The sequence below is a fragment of the Parus major genome, chromosome 1 (assembly GCF_001522545.3).
Source record: "Parus major isolate Abel chromosome 1, Parus_major1.1, whole genome shotgun sequence".
Taxonomy (NCBI): domain Eukaryota; kingdom Metazoa; phylum Chordata; class Aves; order Passeriformes; family Paridae; genus Parus; species Parus major.
In genome coordinates this window covers 50426499-50449268 of record NC_031768.1, presented here as the reverse complement: position 1 = coordinate 50449268, position 22770 = coordinate 50426499, and the positions used below count along the sequence as shown (strand labels likewise).

The following is a 22770-nucleotide window of genomic DNA, read 5'->3' as shown; positions in this document are numbered from 1 at the left end:
TTATTTTCATAAATAAAAAATTATCCTTTGTGAAGTGACCAGTCTTTTATAAATTTGGGAGCATTCTGTAAATTGACCTTAGTTAAAGACAGTGGATAGATCAGCAATTACAGGGAATATTTAACAGTAATAAAATGGACAGAATATCAACTGAAGGGTGATCCTCACTTCTTCAATTTATAGTTCATTAAAAAAATATGGAATATTATACTTTTTTTCTCTTTTATTTTCCTTCAGTGTATAATTCCTATATCTCATCTTTGTCGCTGAATACTTAGCAAGTTCATTCTAAGTGATGATGCAATGTTCTCTGCATGTGTTTTCAGAGTTTATATCAGTGATATAAAATATTTTCAAGGGTTCCTTAACTTGGCCTCCTACAAAAATATATAGTCCTGGAATATAATGAGAAACCTCAGGTACAGTTTAATACCAGTATTATTTGCACATATAAACGATGCATGAAGAACCAGTCACTTGAGAAATCAAGATTTCCACCTTTAAATCTCTATTTCTGCATTATGCAGCACGTTTCAAAAGAAGGAAAATTTTCAAGTAAAAATCATGCATTAAATCATAGCGTTGTGTATCCTAGATATACCTAATAATTGCAGATCTCTATACTTAAAGAGCATTAAATAGCACATAATTGTTTGTGTGATCACTTATACTTTTTTGTAGGCAGAAAGGAAACTTAGTTATTACACTCAGATCATTAAATCAATCAAAAAGTTTAAAAAGAAGAAGTTATTGCAAAGAAAAAAAAAAGAGAGAGAGAGAAGGGGTAGAAAGCACTTAATAATCCAGTATTTTTATTTCTTCTGCTTAGAGCTAGATACTAACAGGAAATTCATACTTCACAAACTTCTCAAATGAAGAACCATCTTTTGAAATTCCTGACATAGCAAGAGCGACTGAGAGCTGGGACTGTTCAGCCTGGAAAACACATAGGGGTATCTTAATAATGTGTAAGAAAACCTGGTAAGTACAGAGATGGAACCAGACTTCTCAAATGTGGCCCAGCAAACACAAACTGAAATACAGGTAATTCCACTGGAAAGTAAAAAAAAAAAAAAAATAAAATCCAGTATTATTTTGAAAACAGCGAAACATTGGAACAAGCTGCAAAGAGATGACATGGTGTCTCTATCCTCAAAGATACTCAGAGAATCTCAAGTGTATCCAGACCCAAACAACTTGCTCTGAGTGATCTCGCTTTGACCAGCAGAGGCTGGACTAGGTGACCTCCAGTGGTGCCTGACAACCTCAACTAGCCAGTGGTTTTCTTTATATACAGTCCAAATATAGAGCTGAAGTTTACAACTGGCAAGATTTTTCTTGTATCAACTAATGCAGCAGCATGTAACAATGGCATCGACATCATCTAGTGCAGTTGTCACAGTCTTTTCTTTGCAGGACTCTTACAGTAGTTTTGGTACTTATTTACAATGTATTTTTATATTACAAATTTTCATTGTTTTGAACTCATAAGATCAGATTGTAAGTCTATTTTTATACTTGCCTGTCTATAAAATGCTGGAATGACTGCCATGTAGCACTGCTGTCATGATGCTCTTTATCTTTGCTGAACCTTTGCATATCTCATGGAACACTAGACCCCAGAGCTCGCTTCTATCAGAGCTATTGTTTGCATTTTTTGTGCTGAGACTCAACACCACCACAATGGGAAAAAAATCATACCACTCCTTCTGTTGTGGTAAGCCATGTAATGTGAAACCAGTTCAAATGTAATACCGATTGCATTTAAACCTTTCTTCTTTTGAAAAAGACTTACAAAGCAATACCATCCAAAAAGGACTTGATGAATGATAATCTTACGTATACGTTATTTTCTTTAATTTTGAATTATTTTCTTCTATTTGTTTTAATCATCGTTTTAAAACTATCTGCATCTGGTTTTGTGGGCTGATACTCTAAGAAATTGGATATCTCATTTTAGTACCATATATTTTTATTGTTAACTTGTTATGACCAGCTTTAAAGGACTAGAGAGGAATTGGATACTTTTAGGCATTAGTTGTGGTTTTAAACTGCTTTCTTAAAATAAAAAATCAAGAGGTGATCTGCTCTTAGATATTAACTGTAACACGAAACCCCAAACGATACTGTTGACAAGGTTTCTTTTCCCGTCTCCCTCTTTTTGGCCTGCTTATTTGTCTCTGATTTCTTTCATCTCCTTTCTACTTTTCACATTCTTTTTTTTCTTTGATATTTTCCTGCCTTACTTCCCCCAAATAATTTCCCTTTGCTTCTGCAGTTTTTGATCTCTCCCTCGTGAACATGAATGTTTTGGCCCAATAAAAACTTTCATTCTCTCCCCACATTGATCCCATCTACTATTCTCATGTTGCATTGACTCTGAATTATCTCCATTTTCTATACAAGATTTTATTCTGTGAATTATATTGTATAAATTATTTTAATCCAAATTGTTGGGGTTTTTTTGCTGGTCACACCTGCCCAGACTACCATGTGTCTGACATTTCCCCATACTCCCCTACACTCTTAGTCTCGTCCTTCCTTCCCTCTCCTTATTTTATAACTCTCTCCTACCAATCTTTATTATCTGAAGTCCCTTCATTTTGTCACTCCTCTTCTTCTTTAAAAAGCATTAAATTTCAAACTAAATAGTTCTGTCTATGTGTCTATCTCATCATGTAAAGCAGCCCCTGAACCTAAGGCCAAAGTACAGGCCCCCTTTTGTCCACTGAGCTAAGCCGCCTTTACTTTCCTCCTTCCTCCAGACAAGATATTTACATTCAAACAGTTTCCAGTATTTGCTGTTTCCTAAACTGAGCATTTCTTTTGAGAATGTTAGTCATCTGTGACCAAAACCATGCCAAAAATCATGCTGGTACTTAGAGAGACATGATCATGGGCTTGTACTCAAATATCCACCCATCCATCCGGTCCACAAGATCAAGTAATCTTCCTCTCTATTTGATCTGTTTAGTTAATTATCTTTCCTTTGCCTTAGAGAAAATTGGTGTTAGAGACAGAGCCATGAAAATAGGAAGGAAATAACTGGGCAAGCAGCAGAAGCTCAGGTGGACTTTGCTGAAACAAGTCCCAGTGTTTAACTGGTCTGTAACATGAAGAGAGAGAATGCGGCACCACCTGCAGCTTGACTATTGGGTGCCTCCATCTTTGGGTGACTCCTCATCTGTTCATCTCCTCCCTGCAACACAGCCTTTCTTAAATTTAACTATGTTTAAGAACAAGTCACTGCTAGGAGATGGTACAGGAACTTTCAAAAGGAAATAGTGGTATGAGAAACAGATTGTTACAGGACTTTATATTAGTGTAAGGCCTCAGGAGACATATCAAAAATAGAATTTCAGGATGAAAAATTAAGAAAGACATGTGTGCAGCATGGAGTTATTTTAACTAACTCGGTTTCTTCAGGCAACTATATTCATGATGACATTATCTAATGAAGCAAAGCAGCAAAAAAAAAGCAGGAGATATCTAATCTATTAAAAATGAATAGGGAGATTATTGTCCAATAATAGGTAATTCATGTTTTGAAAGGTTTTTGTTTATAAAGAAAAAAAACAGGGGAAAATCATAAAGGATTATTATTTGTTCAATACTTTGTTTCAATATTTGAAGTACTAAGCCGCCCCACTTTCCATTACATACAACATGCTTGTCTACCAATTATGTAACATTAGGGGAACTATTGTGATATTTGTCTGCTGCTTTCCTAGACTGTCAATCTATTAACAAGTGGATATAAGCCATTCATTCAAATGATTGCCCACGTGAAAGTGTTTCTGGTGATCCTACCTGTTGGCGGGATGATTCCAGGAGACATTAGGCCTGGGACAGAATGTGGCATGATATGAGAATTCTCTGGGGAGGTGACACTTTGAGTCCTCTTAGGAGGCCTTCCAGGTCTAGAACTGAAACAAACAAACAAAAAAATTTTTACAATTAAGCTGTTGTCTTACACATAATTTCAAAGTTGTTTCAAGTGGTAACATGGACTGTAAATAAATTTGTTTCAAGGACGGTTGCTTTTGCAGTTAGATGTAATAGACTTCCATCACTAATTAGATTACATGCTGAATTCATTTTCCTCATTGAAGATCAGCCACTCTTGATGCATAATTCATAGCCTGCACCTCGTTACCTGCTTCTTCATATTAATATCTATACACAGTTTGAATTGCCTCGTTTGCATATGCTAAAGTTCTGCATGCAGCCTTCAGCACGAAAATTATGCACTAACTTGTAATAATTATTACAGTCAGCCTGCTATTGATTTATGAGACTTTTAAAAACCAAATATGTGTAGTACTTGTAATGAATGATATTTTAAGGTTCTTCAGGAAATTAAAAGGCAATGGCTGCCTAAGGAAATGTTCTGCTTGTTTGATTTAATACTACAGTTAGCTGGGAGGTGGAATGAAAGAGTGATTCAGACCTATAGCACATTTTTCGATGATATGTTTTATTACTTCGCACTGCTAGCCTGATATCTAGATGATAAATGACAATACATATCTAATGTGTGAAAAGGTCTTGCAATTTCTTTATTTTTTGTCATTTAAAAGATAAGTCAAGTTATCATTTAACCCTTATTCTATTTAAAGTGAAAATCTCACTAAGACACCTTACTTCAAATATACTACTTTATGTCAGAAAGGACTCGGAATTATTTGTACGATATTGTTGAGCAAAAGCCATCACAGCAGCTTACATGTGTCCAGTATGGAAAAATAAAGGGCTTCAGGTTTAAGCACTCCTTGTCTGTTAAATGCTCACATACACAACTTTCCATCTCCTGGACTGCCCAAGTGGCATACAAATCAGAGACGGATGATGATGAAAATACTTATTGCCCACTTACATACAAATATGTATCTGCTCATACAATATATATTCAAAGGCTTGTATTCCTATGTACAGATCATAGCATGGTACCACTGCAACATTCTGTAACTGCTCATTTAGGGGACACTATAGAATAACTTCAGAGAATAAGGTGATGTGCTGCTCTATAACTGCAGTGTTAACCTATGATCTCCCAAACATTCAAAGTTTTTAATTTCTTTCAGAACAAGAAAGAAGAGAAAGTTGGGTATGAAAGGTTTTGCTCCTTAGGCCCTCGTATTAACAAAACTCTAATCAGGGATAATGGCATTTCTAGTTATGCTGGGCCTGCAGAATGAGGCAGATATTAAAATACTTCTGTTTTCTGTTCATATTAGTTTCCATTGTGTTTGGAAATACTTGCTCTTTTTTTCCTTTTTTTTTTGGCACCTTCTACAACCTAACTTTAATAAACCAAAAACAATCAAAGTATAGAGCATTTTCTTGAAGTTTAATGACTCAAGGCATTGAGTCATTAACCTTAACTAATCATTAATTCCTAACTTAATGTCCTGAGCTGAGGTCATTATTAAAATTATAAGGCTGGTAATTTCTTTGATTGGTTTGGGATTTTTGATTTTCTTTAATATAAACAAAATTGTCACATGTTCAAAACAGCAAGAAAAACAATTGTAGATAAAGAACATTGTCTTATTCCAGCTCACAAAACCAAATTAAGTATCTTCAGATTTTCTTTGATATTTCCTTTGTGATTTACAATAAAAATAAACATACCATGAATACACATAAAACTGAACAAAACATTATAGACCAAAATGATCTGATTTAAATGGAGTGTTTCTAATATATTCACCCACCAAAAAATGCCAGTGTGTAGGAAAACTTTAATGGTTTCATTTAAGTATCTATGATGAAGTACTCAAATCACTATTGTGACTATTGAAGGGTCTGACAACTGCATAACAGAACACAAGCAGGGCAATGTGGCACAATGTACAATGTACCGATGACTTCCAGGTCTTCATAAAAAGCAAGTTCACACCTGCAAAGACTCACTTTGATGTTAACTACCAAGTATAGCCATGGTGAAGCCTGAATGCTTTTGTCCTTGATTTTGAGGAATAAAACCACCCCTCTTCAAAGCCTAATGGAAGACAGTCATGGACAAAAATCTCTAAACAAAGGTCAGCAGCCAATTATGGGTGAATGATACTGAAATAAGCAAGGGATAACTCTTCCTTTGGTCACCTTCTACAGTCAGATTGTTTGTGCTATTGTATACAACAGGAGTGGGGGGCGGGGTCACACTCAAAAACATAAATGAGCCCAGCAACCTAACTCCATTCCACGAATTATCCCAAAGTCTACCAAGTGAAAGTTTTCATGAAGTCCTAAACTCTCGATTCCAGTCTTACTAATAATATTTCACCCCATAGATGATCGGGTACTGGAACAGGCTCCCCAGGAAAGTGGTCAGAGCACCAAGCCCAGCATTCAAGGAGTGTTTGGACAACACTCTCAGGTAAATTGTGTGACTTGGGGATGGTCCTGTGCAAGGCCAGGAGCTAGACTTGATCCTCACAGTGCCCTTCCAACTCATCTTATTCTGTGATTCTATTTAAATGAAATTTCTTAGAAGGAAACCTATTTAATCCTGATAGAATTTTTAAATTACACTAGTTCCAATCTACTATTAAAAGGCCTTTACCTATTTAAGAAATATGGGTTTTTTCTTATAACAAGGAGAAAAACACTGTAAGAGAAATTAAGAATTATTTCTTCAGACCTGGAAGATCTGATTTAGAGGAATGGTAGACTATGCAATACACAATTAAGATTAATACATCTAATTGTCCTTAATAACTGATTGAGCAGCAATAATTGACTTAATTTGTTAGTTGTCATTTGTTAAGTATTTGTTTCATTAACCATACTACTAACTTGAAATACTACCATTTTGTAAGATTTGTTTTCAAAGTATAAGAATTGCAAGAATTTTGTATGAATCATTACCAAAGTTGTGGGGAAAACAGCATGAAAAATTACTCTAAAAACTAATCACTTTGACTAGAATTGAAAATTCGCATGTTGTTTTGTAGTTCATTATCATTTTTACAGCTATATGATAAACTCTTAAAAAAAAACATCAAAAGCATAGCAAATTAGTTTAACTATCACAAACAGGATGATAAAAATAGCTTAATGAATCATTTTGTTGGTATTTTTCATAAACTTGAGTATAGTAAAGACCTACTTATTTTTAGATTAGGGCACGTTTATTTTCATTCCAAGATAAGAAACCTTCAAAATGCTCATATTCCTATTTTCTATCAAAATCAGTAGATTCGTCTTCAGTATAAAAAAAAATAAACATAATTTAAATAGGTATGAGTTCATTTATTATGTAAAAGATACATTGAAATGCCACAGCAATGTAATTTTTCCTTCTAGTTGGTGGCACTGAGATACAAAAATCATCATTTAAAAGCTGACAATAATACCATTTTTACTCAGATTTAGATTTTGTATATAAGCTTTTATAGACATATAAAAGACACTGTAAGATTTTGTCCTTTATACAAATACAATTATTGGAAGAACTACACTGTTTTTTCTGAAAGGACATTTGATTTATGGAAATGCTAATTATCACAACAGTTAAACTACTCAAAGATGATCAATTTTTATTTTGAAGATGTCTAAAGTCTGGATTTTTTAGAGCCAAGATAAACAGTCTGAAATGCCAAAACCCCAAAAGCCAAAGCGAATACCTTGTGAATACCTCAGGTTATAGTACAGATAAGTCAAGGAATGTTTTGGGACTCTACAAGAAGACACAGGAAGAAACAGCATTACATCTGGAAGTCATAGCTGATCTTCCTGTCTACTGTTTCGTTCTTTGAAGAGTAAATTAGAGAAAGCAGAAATTAAACAATATCAACAAAGATCCAAGGAAGCCACAAGATTAACTGGTTTTAAAGACCTGGGGAAAAGTCTATAAGGAAGTCGAGAGTTCCTTGCTTACCCATTAGAAAAGCTATCTAAAAGATATCTTTCATCTTTCTGCTTTTATAAATATGAGTAAGTTAGACATTTTCTGCTCTAAAACTTAAATTATCACATGTGAGATAACATACGTTGAAGAAGAAAATGAAAGCTTTCTACAGGACTGTGTATGACTAAATTAGTAGCCAAGTTTTTGAAGTGAAGCACCTAAAAGTATTTATTCCCATGAAAATCCATCAGCCTTCTATAAGCTTCTGTTAGTTTGTGATAAAATTATCAGAATTTTCTCAAGTCTTAAAAGACATTCCCACAGAAAACTGATCTTTATTTTTGTAGAAATTATCAAGGTTTACAGTTACAAGATGCCATTATGTGAATGAGGAACTCAATGTGCAGATTAATGAATCTTGAAAGTCTCAAATATATTCTTCACTAAGATCTGCTAGTTAGATAACCAGAACACTTTCCAGAATGACTGAAAATAAATCCATCATTTTTTGGCCAGATTTGTATTCCATCCCTTCAATTTCATAAATACATCAAGGAATACTATAGCTGTAGCATTTTCATCTTTGAAGAAAAAGGGTGTATTGGTCTACTGCACTGTGATTAGCAAAAGAAGCAATTGAGACTACATTTAAGGCTAAGAATACAGTTATTTTTTGATCTTTTGATCAACATATATTAGTCTTATATCCTTCCTGTCTTATCAAATCTAGAAAACAACAGATGGCTGAATTAAATAATAAGAAATTGAAGGATCTGTGTTCCTTATCAGTTTAAATGTTGTGCTTTGATAATATTTTTAAAGTTTTACATAAATTCAGTTGTATTATCAAGTATGAGCTCGCTCCTAGAAATGTTTTGATAGTGCTAACTATCAAAATTAATAAACTAAATTAAAAGCAGACATAATCAACAGAAAACCTGGCCCTGTACAATCACATGGAAAGAGACAACAGGACAACAGTATGAGTTAATCTACTTGGCTTTAAATGTAACCAGGCCACATTCAGCTTTTATTACTATTTGCCAGAAGACAGACTTGATGTTAAAGTTTAAGGGTCTCACTTGAAAGCCTTAGATAAGTAGACCTCCTACTGATTTCTGTTAAGACCTTTGAGCACCAAGGAAGGTTTGGCTCCAAAACATCTGAAACTCTTCCTGAGTAGTCTATAATTCTCAGAGCACGTCACTAGCATTTTACAGATGACTAATTGCATGGCAAAACATGTGCTAGGAAACTAAAAGTGTTCAAAAATGTTGAGATAATTCTGGAATTTACCTTTCTCATGTCCTGATTTTGAGGAACAATTGTGCACTATTATCATTTGATTAATGAAGTTTTACTCCTTAAAATCATTTTTAATATATACATGAAGTACCTCTAAAGAAAACTGCAAGTCTGACCAGTAGTAAGAAGGCAAACTGCCTTTCCTGATAAAATTAATTAATTTCAGGATTTGTTTTCTACATTTAAAGGTTTATTTTTAATCTCATCTGCAAGCAAGTTTAGTGCACAGAAATATTGTCTTCATCTGTAGCTGGGCATACATGATGCAGTGAAGTTACCACTGGCCAGGCAGCTTTATAATCAGTTATGCTGGGGAGTGGCAGGAAAAGTTATTCTCCAAAAGTGATAGGTAGCAAATCTGTAACAAGGATTTCGAGTGTTTATTTAATGTATTTTAAGAGTATTTTTTAAGTTCTTAGAACTGCCGAAATCAGCTAAGAATTATCAACACCAATTTTAGCTACATCAGCATTTAACATTTTGAAAATCTATGCTTTATTACTCATCTGTTGTCCTTAGTGCTTCAAAGCCTGACACAGAACCTGTGACCTCAAAGAAGCTGCAAAAGGGCTGAAGATGTCACTTGCTGACTTAATACAAAGACAGGGCTGCCCTGTGACCACCTGTAACCACAGGCAGTGGACTCTTCCCACATTAAATTTGTGGGTTTTGGGATAGCTTCTATGCTGCTCTCATCATACGTGCTGCCTTCACACCAGCAAGACTTGAGCCAAGGGCGTGTCAGTACTGAAAAATAAGGTCTAGGAAGACTGACTAAACCTTTTGTGTAATTTAATTCCTTTGCTTGGAAAATGCTTGCCAAGGTAACCTTCATAAATATTTCTAACGCACTGAAGTAGCATTTTAAAGGCAAAAAAATGACAAAGTACATCGATCCAAACTTTACTATTTTAGGTTTTCCCCTTCTGCTCCCACTCAAGAACAAAGTAAAAAAACGCAATTCTAAGACAGAGCATACATTTATTTTGGCAGTTAGTAAAACAACCATTAGAAGTCACACCATGTCCTTTTTACTTGCAGCAGTCTTGTAAAACAATAAAACTCTCAGTGCAATTACCTTAAATTTATTTTTCTTCTCACAGTTAAACAGAAAACGTTCTCACGCAATAATTAGTGCTGAACTCATGATATATTAGGAGTTACTGCAAACAATGCTGATAAAAATAAATACAAAGATCTGTTTCAAAATCTTCATAAAGAAGTGCATGAATGATCTTCAAAAGAATTAGGTTGTGTTACAGGAGTGAGCGATGGAGAAATCATGCTGATGAACCATTATTGCATTTCAGTAACAGAATATTTTACTGCTATTTTTGAACCAAAATGGCCAAAAAGTGGATATTGGGTCAGAAATGCAATACCAGTTTATCAATGGAAGAAAAAATAAATGGAAGAAAATATATTTTGCTTCATATCCCATTCCAAAGTCATTTACCGCAGTTATACGGGAGCACAGGTTAGTCTTTGGATGCTACTCTTTTGCAGGGGTAGAGAAGACCTGGTTAAATTATTCCTTTTCCTAACAGAACTGTCATGTAAACAGCATGTCATTTCCACCCTCCTCAACACTGCAGTCCAAATCACTCTGCTTTTCAGCAAGAGTAGTAATATTCTTGATACAAGGGTATAAGGTACAAGGTACAAGAGTGCAAGAATATATAAAATATATATTACAGCAACACCTGCCAGTTCTCCCTTGATGATTGAAGTCCTGCTAAAAACACAATGAAAGAATATAAGAAAAGGATTCTCTGTGACTGATCATATTACTTGAATATATGAATGATCTGAAGAGCAAGAAATGAAACAAAACCAGTTAGAAATCTGAGTGTTACTGGAGTAAGTTACAGTACCGGATTTAAATACAGCTGTGATTGTACATAAGCTTAAAATATTACTGACATATGCCTGTTCTCTTAATGAAATTGAGATCTGTAAATCATCTTTTGGAAAGGGAAAAATAGATAAGAAATGAAGCTAATTCTGTTGGGTGGCAGAATTATGATGTCAGAAGTAAATTAAGTCAAAAAGTTCACTGCTTCATCTAATTAGCTGAAACACTAGATCTTCCTGAAAGTTCTTAAAACATATAAGTATGCTGGCTCTCGTGATTATGTAATAACTGTGAAACACAAGCTTCAGATGATGACAGCCATACAAGCTAGAGTTGAAAATAAGTCTAAATGAACAATGAAATGCAATTATTAAAGAGAACTCATGCACAGATTCAAACCATATTGATATATATTTTTTTATTATATAAACGTTGCTTCAGAAACAGTATTAAGAAATCACAGCACTGGTGATCCTGAATAAAGTTATTTAGAAATACTGTCAATATCAAGAAAACAAGAAAATAACAATAAAACAGTAACAAAAAAACCTTGAAAAATCGTGTTTATTTCTACTATTTACACTGCTGTCTTTTCAGAATAATTCTGCAACTACCAAAAAAATTAAAAGGAAAAAAAAAGTGGAAAAAAGTAGTGATATAAAGTGCATGCTTCCCACAAAATCCTCTTTCTGTCAAGTTATAACAGATGCCTTTCCCATTTCACTCAACCTTACAGCATAAACCGCACCCAAAATTTAAATATGCAAGCTAAATGATTCCTTCTAACAGTGTTATTCACCCACATGAAACCCCAAACTATAACAGATGCAAAGCCTATTTTTTCCTCAACTGTTTTCATCTTTTCTTAGGCTTTTAATTCTAAAAACATCCCCTCAAAACATCATCTACTATATATATTATAAAAATGTCAAGCATGGAGTTAATAGGCCACAAAGGCAGGCTTGATCCACAATGACACAAATCTAAAAGAATTTTAAGCTTTAAGTTTTTTTTTAAAAAGTTTTTACTTCAAGTTGCTGAGATGATTCCTAATGTAAAGCAAGCCTAACTCTTGTGGTTATGTCTGTTAGAGTCTGCATATGGCCTGAAACAATGATTTAAATGTATGAACTTTAGTTGGAATGAACAGTCCTGCTTCCAGGCTTGTTTTCCAACCATCTGTATTCATCTCTGCATATAACTTGCACATGTAATTACAAATTTGTGAACATAAATCAGATAATCGCATGTACAAATAACCAATTAGGCTCAAAGCAGAAATAGGCCATATAAAAGCACACTCCTCTTTTGAACACATATGTAACCATATATAAGTAACTACCTTTATTTAAGAAATTTTTGTTTAACTTCTTTAGAAAAATATAATCTGATTTGTTTTCCATCAGGACATACTGGGGAGCAGCTGCCATTTTGAGAACCATTTTTAAAAAAAGAGCAGAAACACTAGAAGAAAAAGCATCTACAGAAGATGCAAGCCCACCATTGCTCCAGGGGGTCACAGAGCTGTATTAAATGTAAGATACACAAACATCTCAATGATGATTTAACTTTAATAAAAAAAAAAAAAGAAAAAAGAAAAAAAGAAAAAAAGAAAAAAAGAAAAAAAGAAAAAAAGAAAAAAAGAAAAAAAGAAAAAAAGAAAAAAAGAAAAAAAGAAAAAAGAAAAAAGAAAAAAAGAAAAAAGAAAAAAAAGAAAAAAAGAAAAAAAGAAAAAAAGGTACTGTACTATTCAAGGTATTTTGTGAAAATATTCTGGTTCTCCTGGCAGTTCGTTAATTAATATGCTATTTTTATTCATAGCAGTCGATAATGAAGTTCTATCATATCAGTGTATCCACTGTAATATCTGAATGCCCTCGTCAGTTAATTGGCCACAATTCTTTGCATGAAATGCTGAAACAAGTGAACTGTCACCTCTTTAATGAAGCTGCCTATATCTTAAACCCTTTGCCCTTTAAAAAACTCTTTATACTCAAAATGAAAAATTTTATACTAGCTTCTGCCAGAGACTATGGTTAATGTTCACTGCCCTTTATTCACCTTATTTTTAATTCTGAATACCCACACTCATTAACTCGTACACTTCCAAAGAATTGCTGGAACCACCTAAATAAAAGCTTGAAAGTGACTTTTATTGTTCATTTGAGAGTAACAGTAGTGATATGAAATACTGAAAAGACTCCCTCATAGTCTTTACAGCTGTAACTGCTCAGTTGAAGTAACACAGATTGATGGTAACCATGCAGTATCAACTAAAATCAAGAACTTAAACCTTTAAATAAGGTGATCTATATTTGCATATATTTATAAATACAAAAGAAGCATTAATCTTCTGATGAGTACTTAGCATTAAAAGTTACAAGTTTTTTTGAGCAGATGATATCTGGGCTGAGAGTGAGTGGGTCTGCTGTTTGAGTGCACTTCTATTTGGCATCAAGAAGCAAGTCCTAAACTAGATGTTAAAGAATATGCACAATATTAGTTTTGTCTCTGCCACTCCAAATTGTTTGGGGCAGTAACCAGCTCTCAGTACAGCCATGGGTTTGTGCAACACCCAGCACAATGCTCATCACTGAAAACCCATGCAGACCAAGAGCTACAAGGCAGGGATTGCCCTTGTGGATGCTCTTTAATTCGTAAATCCTTGTGTGTTCTCTAGATGTACTTTACTTCCAAAACAGAGGGAACTCATAGGGAATATGAACTCAGAGGGAAAAACTTATTACAGAACACTCCAAAAAAACTGATCTGTGTACCCAGTCCCCAAAATATGTTGGTGAAATCAAGATGCCTAATGTGTTATAGAGTTCCACCCTTGCAAGTCTAGATGTAGACCTGCTTGGCCATTATACTCTATTATAGAATATTGTAAAATAGATTTGTATTTTATTTTCCTTATGCAAGGCAAGGAACAGAAACAATCAGCCTCCCGTATCCTTGCAGAGCAGCATCTATAAACATATGAATGGTAGCACTGTTTTCCATCCAAAGCAGTAGTACTATATATTATTTTGAACAATAAATACCAGTCCAAGACTCCTAAGTCCTAAAAAAGAACCATAAAAAACCAGACAGTACTATAGGTCCAAATGGAAACAATTACAATGATTCAACCAAAGACATTCTGATTTATTATCCTTTCAACAATTCAAAAGTTGTTCAGTGAATTTCTATCAAGCTACAGAGGATCAAATCTGGTTATATGTCACCATAACCCTTAGTCAGTGTTCAAAAGTAAATTATTTGCAGGCCTGAAATGCAGCCAGTTCCCCAAGCTGTCCCTTAACCACCTTAAGTAAAGTCTGTCCTATCAGAAATAACAGTCTGCTTACTAATGTGTTATCCTAAGGAAACACTGAAAGGTTAATCAGTCATTTCCAAAATGCAGCACAAGGAGTGTTTTTAGATAACAGAGCTGACAAATGTATCTACTTCTGATAAGACTTTTTAAAATAATTATTATGATTATTTATTTTTCATTGTAATTCTGGTAATTTCATTATGAATTTTCATGCAACAGAATTCCATAGGAAGATATCAAAGGATCTATTTCATAGAAAAGACCAAATCAATTACTGTGAAGTTTATTTTAGTATGGACATTATGGACTCTGTAACTGGAAAAGTTACATATGCTCTGCTAGTCCCTTTACCTCCCATCTTCAAAGTACATGATGAAGATATTAAACTTTGAAATTCAATCAAATTACTGCTCCATTGTGTCTGAAAAGATGTGTTCCTCAAAAACCTCTCACTTCAGCCAGAATAAAGAACCCCCAAAATAAAATTACCAAATTAATCAAGTTATTCTAATGCTTACAAATGCATTGTCAACAATGAATTCTCAGTAAGAAACCTCCAATCCAATTCATCCTTCCTTTTACGAAGTCACATCTTCAGCAGCATGGGACTCATACCCATGAGTATTCATACCACAGAATTTTATATAAGGAAGTTTAGACAGGAATACAACTTCCAGGATGGGCAAAATGGCACCAGGACTTGCAGCACACTCTCCTGGGGCATACTACAGCCAGCACATCCATATGATATCTGATTGACATACACTGTGCCTGGCACATCTCCATACCTACCATGCACACAGAGCTCTCTTTTGGCTCTGGCCATATAGCTCATAGCACAAGAACAAATCCTGAATGAACATCAAGATGATAATGAAATACAAATTAATGACAATAATTACAAACAGATTTTCTATCTCTGCACAGAGTCAAGTAAGACAAGAGTTAAAGTAAGTCCCAATTCACAATTATATTTTGATTTGCCATAATTCCTACTTTTCTCAAAGATTTACCTCAATATTTATTCTGTTTTCTTACCAGAAAAAACCCTACTTTTCTATCACTCTGTCTTGCTCAGACACAGAAAAGCTCTGAAAATGTTGTTACATGCAAGTTAAGGGCTCAGGAATGAAAAACCATCCAAATCATCAAATATACTAACACAGAGGGGTTTTTTTCCTGATTTTGTTCTGGCTGAGGTTCTCTGAATGTTACATATGGTGATCAAATTGTCATAGGTCAAACTAAGAAGTACATTTTCATCAGTGCTAGAGTTTGCCCCAAGATATTATGTTTGTTTGAGACTTTGTTTTAGCTTCTGTTGTTTCAAGCTTCAATCCAGTACTAAAGATTAAACTGAAGAAAGACCTACTTGACCAAACCATACACCTTCCTACATTGTTTGTAAGTAGTACTGTCAGAACAGGATTTGTGTGGTAATGGATCAGGTTCTTAAAAAAAAAAAAAAAAAAAAAAACCAACAGCAAAAGACTGTCCCTTTTATAAAACAAGACTCAAATTATACATTATCCTGTCCAGAAATGTGCTTGGTTACAAGCTTGGCTGAAAGTCAGAGTGATGTTTCCTTGACTTTACAGCTCTCCAACACAAAAGCACTCCCAAGTTTTAAGTGGACAATGTGTTCATGCAGTTTTTCCAAAAATTTATCAATATTTGAAGAAGAGATTACAGCAATAAAATAGAAAATTAGAAGAATTTTGTATCAATCAATTATCCTCCCAATTTTCTTGAAATGGGTAACAGATATATTCTGTTTTAATTGGATTGCATAAAGTGGCAAAGTATAATATGTTTGCAATGTTGCTTTCTCATTTTATTTCTCAGTATATCTTCATTATACTATCTTTTAAAAGAGATAAAAATTTTGAAGCTTTTAAGCAACATGTGGAACAGTAAAGCAGACATTTGTTCCCATTTATCTGTTTATTTAACAATTGAAGGGAAAAAAAAAAATGGCAAGGCATGCTTTGTACTCCTGTGAGCAGGAGATGTAGTCCTTGCCAGAGTGTTCCCTCTCACACAGTAACTCTTCACACGAGCTGTTTGCTTGTATGGGAGTACATGTATTTTACACATACATGTTTATATAGGCCATAAAGTACAGCTCTGTGTGCACAGGAGTCTCTAGGCTGGTACTACCAGGGCAACAGGTGTTTTCACCCCAAAGCACCTCAGATCAAACCAGGAATCAATCTAGATTTCATTCTCTTTAGCAAGAACCAACTGCCACCTTCTCTCCCACTGGGCTGCAAGACTACTGGTTCCACCAGTAAAAGTTAAAAGCTCCTTTTATATTCTTCAATTAAATTAAGAAGAAAAATGAAACTGAGGAAAAAGTCTCAACTGGGCTAGAGAAATACACAGAATACAAACAGTTCAACCCCAGCTTCCATGATTGTTTCACTAAGAGCTAAATGGTGAAAGATGAGTATTCTCCATTTCCCCACCATGACAGAACCACACTCTTCAAGATTTCATTACAGTACCTTCATACTAGGAATTACTGTCGGTCTCAGGAGGTTTAGACTGGGTATTTGAAAGAACTTCTCCACCAAAAGGGTTATCAAGCATCAGAACAGGCTGCCCTGAGAAGCTGAGTCACCAGTCCTGAATGTATATAAAAGGCATGGAGCTGGGATGCTTAGAGGCATGGTTTAGTGGTGGACTTGGCAGGGTTTGGTTAATGGCTCCAATCTAAATGATTCTATGATTCTGTCTGCAAACACATATTCACAGATGTGTGTGCCTATCTGTTTGTGCAGCATGCGTACACACAGACTACAATCCCTGCAGGTGATTAGCAGGGCACCACAACATTAACACAATCATCTAAGAAAGAAAATGAGCACCATAATCAAATGAAAAACCAGATGTCATTTGCTAATGGATACCAAACCTAGAAGTGTAATCAAGGATAAACAAAGGGTAATAGAGTTTACCTAGTACTCCTTGCACTCTGTAACTTTTTCTAACTTTCACATATGCCAAACAAACATTTTCCCCTTTTTCTCCCTTTTTGCCATCAGGATTGCTAAGACTCAAATATCAATTTAGTCAATTGCAATTTTATAGTGAGATGAATCTTTCAAATGACCACAGACCTCTCTTGTAAACCTCTTTGGGTAGATAGACCCTAAGAGCTGTGCTTTGCACTGTCTTGGAAGATTAATGGCTCATACTAAGTCAACAATATTATCTTTATGTTCCCCGAAGATCTTAAATTAAAATACACATTCATCCTGGCCCAGCTTAGTATATGTGAAATTTGTTTTTGTTAATGAGATCACAGTTAATAATAATAGAAGCAGGCAACTCTGGAAAATAAAAAAATATATAAACTCACTCCTGAAAGCTGGTTTCCAGAACTAGCATTCTATTGAATACGATTATCTCTGACTTGACTTTGACTGTGTAACAGTCAAATATAAAAATGGCTTCACTTATCCAAAAAGTGTCTTATGAGAATTATACATAAAAGCCTTTATAAACAAAAATTGTTAAATATTATGCTGTGTCACAACCTCCAGAGTTCAATCAAATTTAATGCAAATCTTTCCATTAAGAAAAATGTTTGTGAAACCATTTGCTTTGCAAAATTTCTTCATATTGGTAGAAATACCAAATTTTATTCTATATTACACCCATTACATGGTTTACCTCTTTTCACTAAATACTCAGTGCTGTACAATAAGCTTTCTTCATCAGTTCTCCTGTATAACATATTAATGATGTGCCAAGTCCTTCATTCCTACACCTCACAAATATATTTATCTTAAAATTTCATAATGGTACTTCACAAGTGTTTTACAACTGTGCCATAAATGTTACACACATATGATGATATTTAGGTTCACGCTTTTTCATTAAAATGTTTCTTCATTTTATAATCACAAAAAAAAGAAAATCTTCAATGGGTATGGGTTCTCTTTTAGAGAAAAAAGCAAACATACTTATTTCAACAGGCTTACTGTGAGTTAATTAAAGTGAAAATTATGTAAACAAAAGTCAGTATTATAAAGCTGCTATGAAGTTTTAATTTTTCTATTGACCTAGTAACAAATTTAAATGCTAACAATTTGGGAGATCAAATTAAATTAATACAAACACTTTGTTTAATGACATCAGCAGTCAATGCAGAACATCTGTGTTTTACTTTAAAAGTGATCAGAAAATATTCTTTTGTTTACATTACAGATAATCAGAAGGTTTATATTTCTGTGTTCAATTTAAGAGGAAAAAAAGATCATACTACCTTCAGGGCCCAAGGAAGCAATAAGTTACAAATGCAGGATTTCTCTTTTTTTTTTTTCTGTTTTGTAACCATGGTAAAACAATAGAAATGAACTTTCCCTGAACCTTTCTCCTTTAATGGCCTGGGTCCATGTTGACCCAGCAAGCTGGAACCTGATACTATCAACCTGACTGCTGCTAAAGCAATCAGATTCAGCAGAAACTATACACAGTGCATTATAATACTAATTTCAGCATCCCACAAAGCCAGTGCAGAGGCAAGCTATTAAAGTATTATATTCTATTGTTTAAAAGTGAGATTAATTCAATAGCTTAAATGCACCCAAAAATACTGAACTAAATGGCAGACTGTACAACTATATTGTTATTCTTTTATAATACTGTACCAAAGTGAAATTGCAGATAAGGCTCTCCCTTCCCCTCTCCCTTCAAAAAAAAGCACTACTGGATGAATTATTAGTAAACAGATTATTTGAGCCATTACAGGTTCATATGATCCTGCATTTGAATGAGGCATGTAATTAAATTATCAGGATTTTGTTCTAAATGCTTGAAAGAAGGAGAGCATGATAACCACATTTTAAAAAGGTAAAATAAAAGAAGAAACTTTTTTTTTTTTCTTATAGAGGACTACAGGCAACTAATGTATGAAGGCATAATTGATTAATTCCACTAATTAAGATATTTGTTATTCCTGAAATTGTAGCTTGATAAATAATGTATTAGATGTGGCACCATTTCCCATCAGTTCTGAAAACACTGTGATGATGTTTCAGATATATACTATTATTTTTCGGAGGCTGAATAGTTCACTTCTAGGCTTCTGTGTCCAGGCAAAAAGCAAGCAAAATATATTTTGAGGTTGTGAATAAGTAAATCTTCAAACAGTCAATACTGCATTACAACATTTTCTAGTCATTTTACAAAGATATTCACTTAAAGACTTGTTTTTTTCAAAGGTTTTAAGGGGAAATATTTTTCAACTAGCCCAACTTATGCACAAGTATATATTCCATGGAAGTCAGTAATTTATGATGTTTCCCTGAAGAGTGAGATGCATTCTAAGATCTACTCACCCCCTTCTCTTTTAAGTATAAATCACTTTGGGGAAGTGTTTGAGGCTACTGTGGTTATTGTATAGAGACCCTAGTCACCTAACTATTAAGTGGCTTTAACCTTTAACACAGCTACTGTAGGAAGTGGAACAGTCACTAACTTGTATGCAACCATCATAACTACAGACTGCTTCTGCAGAATGTGAAAGAGACAGACAGAAAGACTTGAAGCAGAGCCATACAACTTCACTCTATTACAAAGGAAAATAATCATCTTCCTCAAGGCAGGTCAGGATAATAACGCTGAGACTGAAGAAGAGACTGAAAGATCTACTAAACTACAAAGAGAGGAGGGGAAAAAATAACATTAGCAAAACCATTCATCTGAGTGAAGGATTTCTGGCTGTACTCTACAGATTTGGCTTAGTTTACAATAAAATATTATTTAAGCACAGATTAGCACTCAACTTTTTGCCTTCTAGATGAATTCCCTTATCATAACAAAGATTCATGTTCATTTTTTTCTCTTGTCCAAATCTTTCATTCCCTTCCATGTACCTGAATAGCTTCAACAGAGATGAAGTGTCTATTTCTGATATTAGCCTTGCTGACCAGCTTGTTGCATTTTCTCAGACAGAGAATTTTACCACTATCCAGTAAGTCCCCCAATCTCATTTTGACCACTAAACCATGGCAATGGGAAAGAAAATGGTCTACACCTCTACTTCTTCACTGAAAGAGTTGTCAAGAATCAGAACAGGGAAGTGGTTGAGTGACTATCCCTGGAGGTGTGTGCGTAAAAGACTATGATGCCTAGAGACATGGTTTAGGGGTGGACTTGACAGTGTTGGGTTTACAGCTGGGCTTAATGATCTTAAGGGTCTTTTCTAACCTGAAGTATTCTATGGTTCTCTAATCTTCATATTTCTTCTCCTTCTGTAACCCTGTTTTCAAAGGTGGTGGCCACTCCACTTAGACTGCACACACTGTGATCACGTACCAAATCCTTCAAAACAATGATATGTAAGAACTTCACTTTATTTGGGCTGCAAACAAGTGTGTGACCACTCTGACCCGTAAAAAAATGCAACCTCTAGCTCAAAAGGGCTATTTGCCAAAACTTGTTTAAGGATGAGAGCCTGTTAAAACTTATGCTGGAATCCCATCACTGAAAACACTTAAGTCAAATTAGCCTTAAATTTTTTTGCACCTCTACTTTGCATGTGCATATGAATTTTCAGCTAATAAAGTCACAGTATAACAGGTGCAATGCTGTATTGCACAAAGTGCAACACAAACTACTCAAATTTGGTAGTGTATAGCTGCAATGTAGATGTTGAATATTATTCTCTTGAGCATATGTGTACCACAAATACCCTCTATTAGGATCCTGTCTGCCTGGACATGTCAAGCACAGAACAGCTTCTGATCTAGTGTGTTTGCAAGACACCCAACACTCAATGGGAATAACATAAATATGAATGATTATGTTGGAAAAAACACAAATTTTAAATAGGGGAAAAAAATGTTTTATGGGGGAGGGAGGAGTGAAGAGATGCTTTGTGCAATGCTGCAGTGGCTGCTGGATCAGATGATGTCTTCTCACTGCAGTTTTCCAGACTGTAAAAACCATCCTCCTCCAAGCATGTTGGGTTTTCTTATTCAGCAGCCCATTTTTTCACTTTTTTCATTAATTCTAAATGGTCTTGACCAAGATTTGACAATCCATTTCTGATTCCAACTAGCCAAGTTGAACTTACCTGCTCCACCTCTCCCGACACTATCACTCTGGAAAACCCTAACACGCGGCAGGTGAGCCAGTTCCACGAGGTGGAGGCAGTGAGCAAACACAGAAGAGCCTCTGTGTTGGAAATGTGGCGCAAAGGTTGCACTGAAATTTGTTATAGTCTCCACTGCCTGGATTTGACACAGAAGAGGACGTGCTTGACACCTTCCAGCATGGTTATTGTGCCACTGTTGGATGGCAACAATGATCATGAGCCCTTTTCTCCCTCTGATTTTTGTGGTAACTGTGCTATACCCAGATAGCTCACAGAAGGTCTGGTCAACCCATCTGTGCAAAAATTGCTTCTGACTTGCAAGACCTAGGTCAATGTCTCTATAGCTTGTAAGAAATTAGAGAATAGAACTGAGCAACATAAAATATTTTCTCTTCCTACGCTAGAATAAAAAAGGTGCAAATTTCAAGGTTTGGAAAAAAAATGGCTTCATAAAAATGGAAGTGAGAAAGAGAAGAGCAGAGTGAAAAACAGCTTTCCAAGTAGAATAAAAAAGGAAAGACCAATCCTCATGCAGATGAAAAGATGAAGATCCAAAAGAGAAACAGAAAATTTCTTGGCAATGATAATCCTCAGTCCTGTAAAATGACAGAAGCTTTAACAACAACTACAGTTTGAATCTCTTTAAAGCAGATTATTCTGCACATACAGAATGCTACGAAGTATTGTCCACTATCAAAAGGTGAAGGGGCTGCTCACTGTGCTACTTTTTCCCAAGCATAGATCAAACTCTCCTGAAAGACCTGGAGAGACACATATACCTCTATGTATTTCTGCTTCTCAAAATGTCTGTGAATCAGTGGAGATGTGCACGTAAAGTCTTAGTTTTGTTATAAGACTGTCTGCAACTAATCAGAATTACAAACTAAAACACAAACTTGCCCACTAGGAAGGTTTGAGAAATAATTTAAATTAAAAAATTTTCAACAAGACACTGGGAAAAAATAAACTATTGCTGCAACATGTTAGGTAAAGATTTTACTAACCATTTTCTTAGACTTAGTGTTTATAGACCGAAATAACCACCTGAATATTAAAATAATTTTTAATTAGCTTCATTAGCCCAAATTTAATAGCACATGATAGTCTGCAAACTACAAATATACTCTACTAGATTACATATAGGTCAAAAACAATGAAGATTTTATGCATATCAGTATGTTTCGAAGAACAGAAAATACGAAAAGATGAAAATTAAGGATAAATTACAAAAACAACTATTACTGCAGACACTTTACAGAAACAATTTTGTATCCTATTTAAACAAATTACCATGGAAAATAAAATAGGGATCTAAACTAATATCT

At 34.6% G+C, this 22770-nt stretch overlaps 1 protein-coding gene across 6 annotated transcripts in view; it reads right to left on the bottom strand.

Moving 5' to 3' along the window:
• DACH1 (dachshund family transcription factor 1) overlaps positions 1-22770 on the bottom strand; it is a 354190-nt gene that overhangs the window by 201824 nt on the left and 129596 nt on the right. For all 6 annotated transcript variants that reach the window (XM_015628133.2, XM_015628113.2, XM_015628123.2 and 3 more), the window contains exon 2: positions 3811-3926. In XM_015628133.2, the coding sequence (XP_015483619.1) occupies positions 3811-3926 (116 nt within the window). The remainder of the gene's footprint in view (positions 1-3810; positions 3927-22770) is intronic.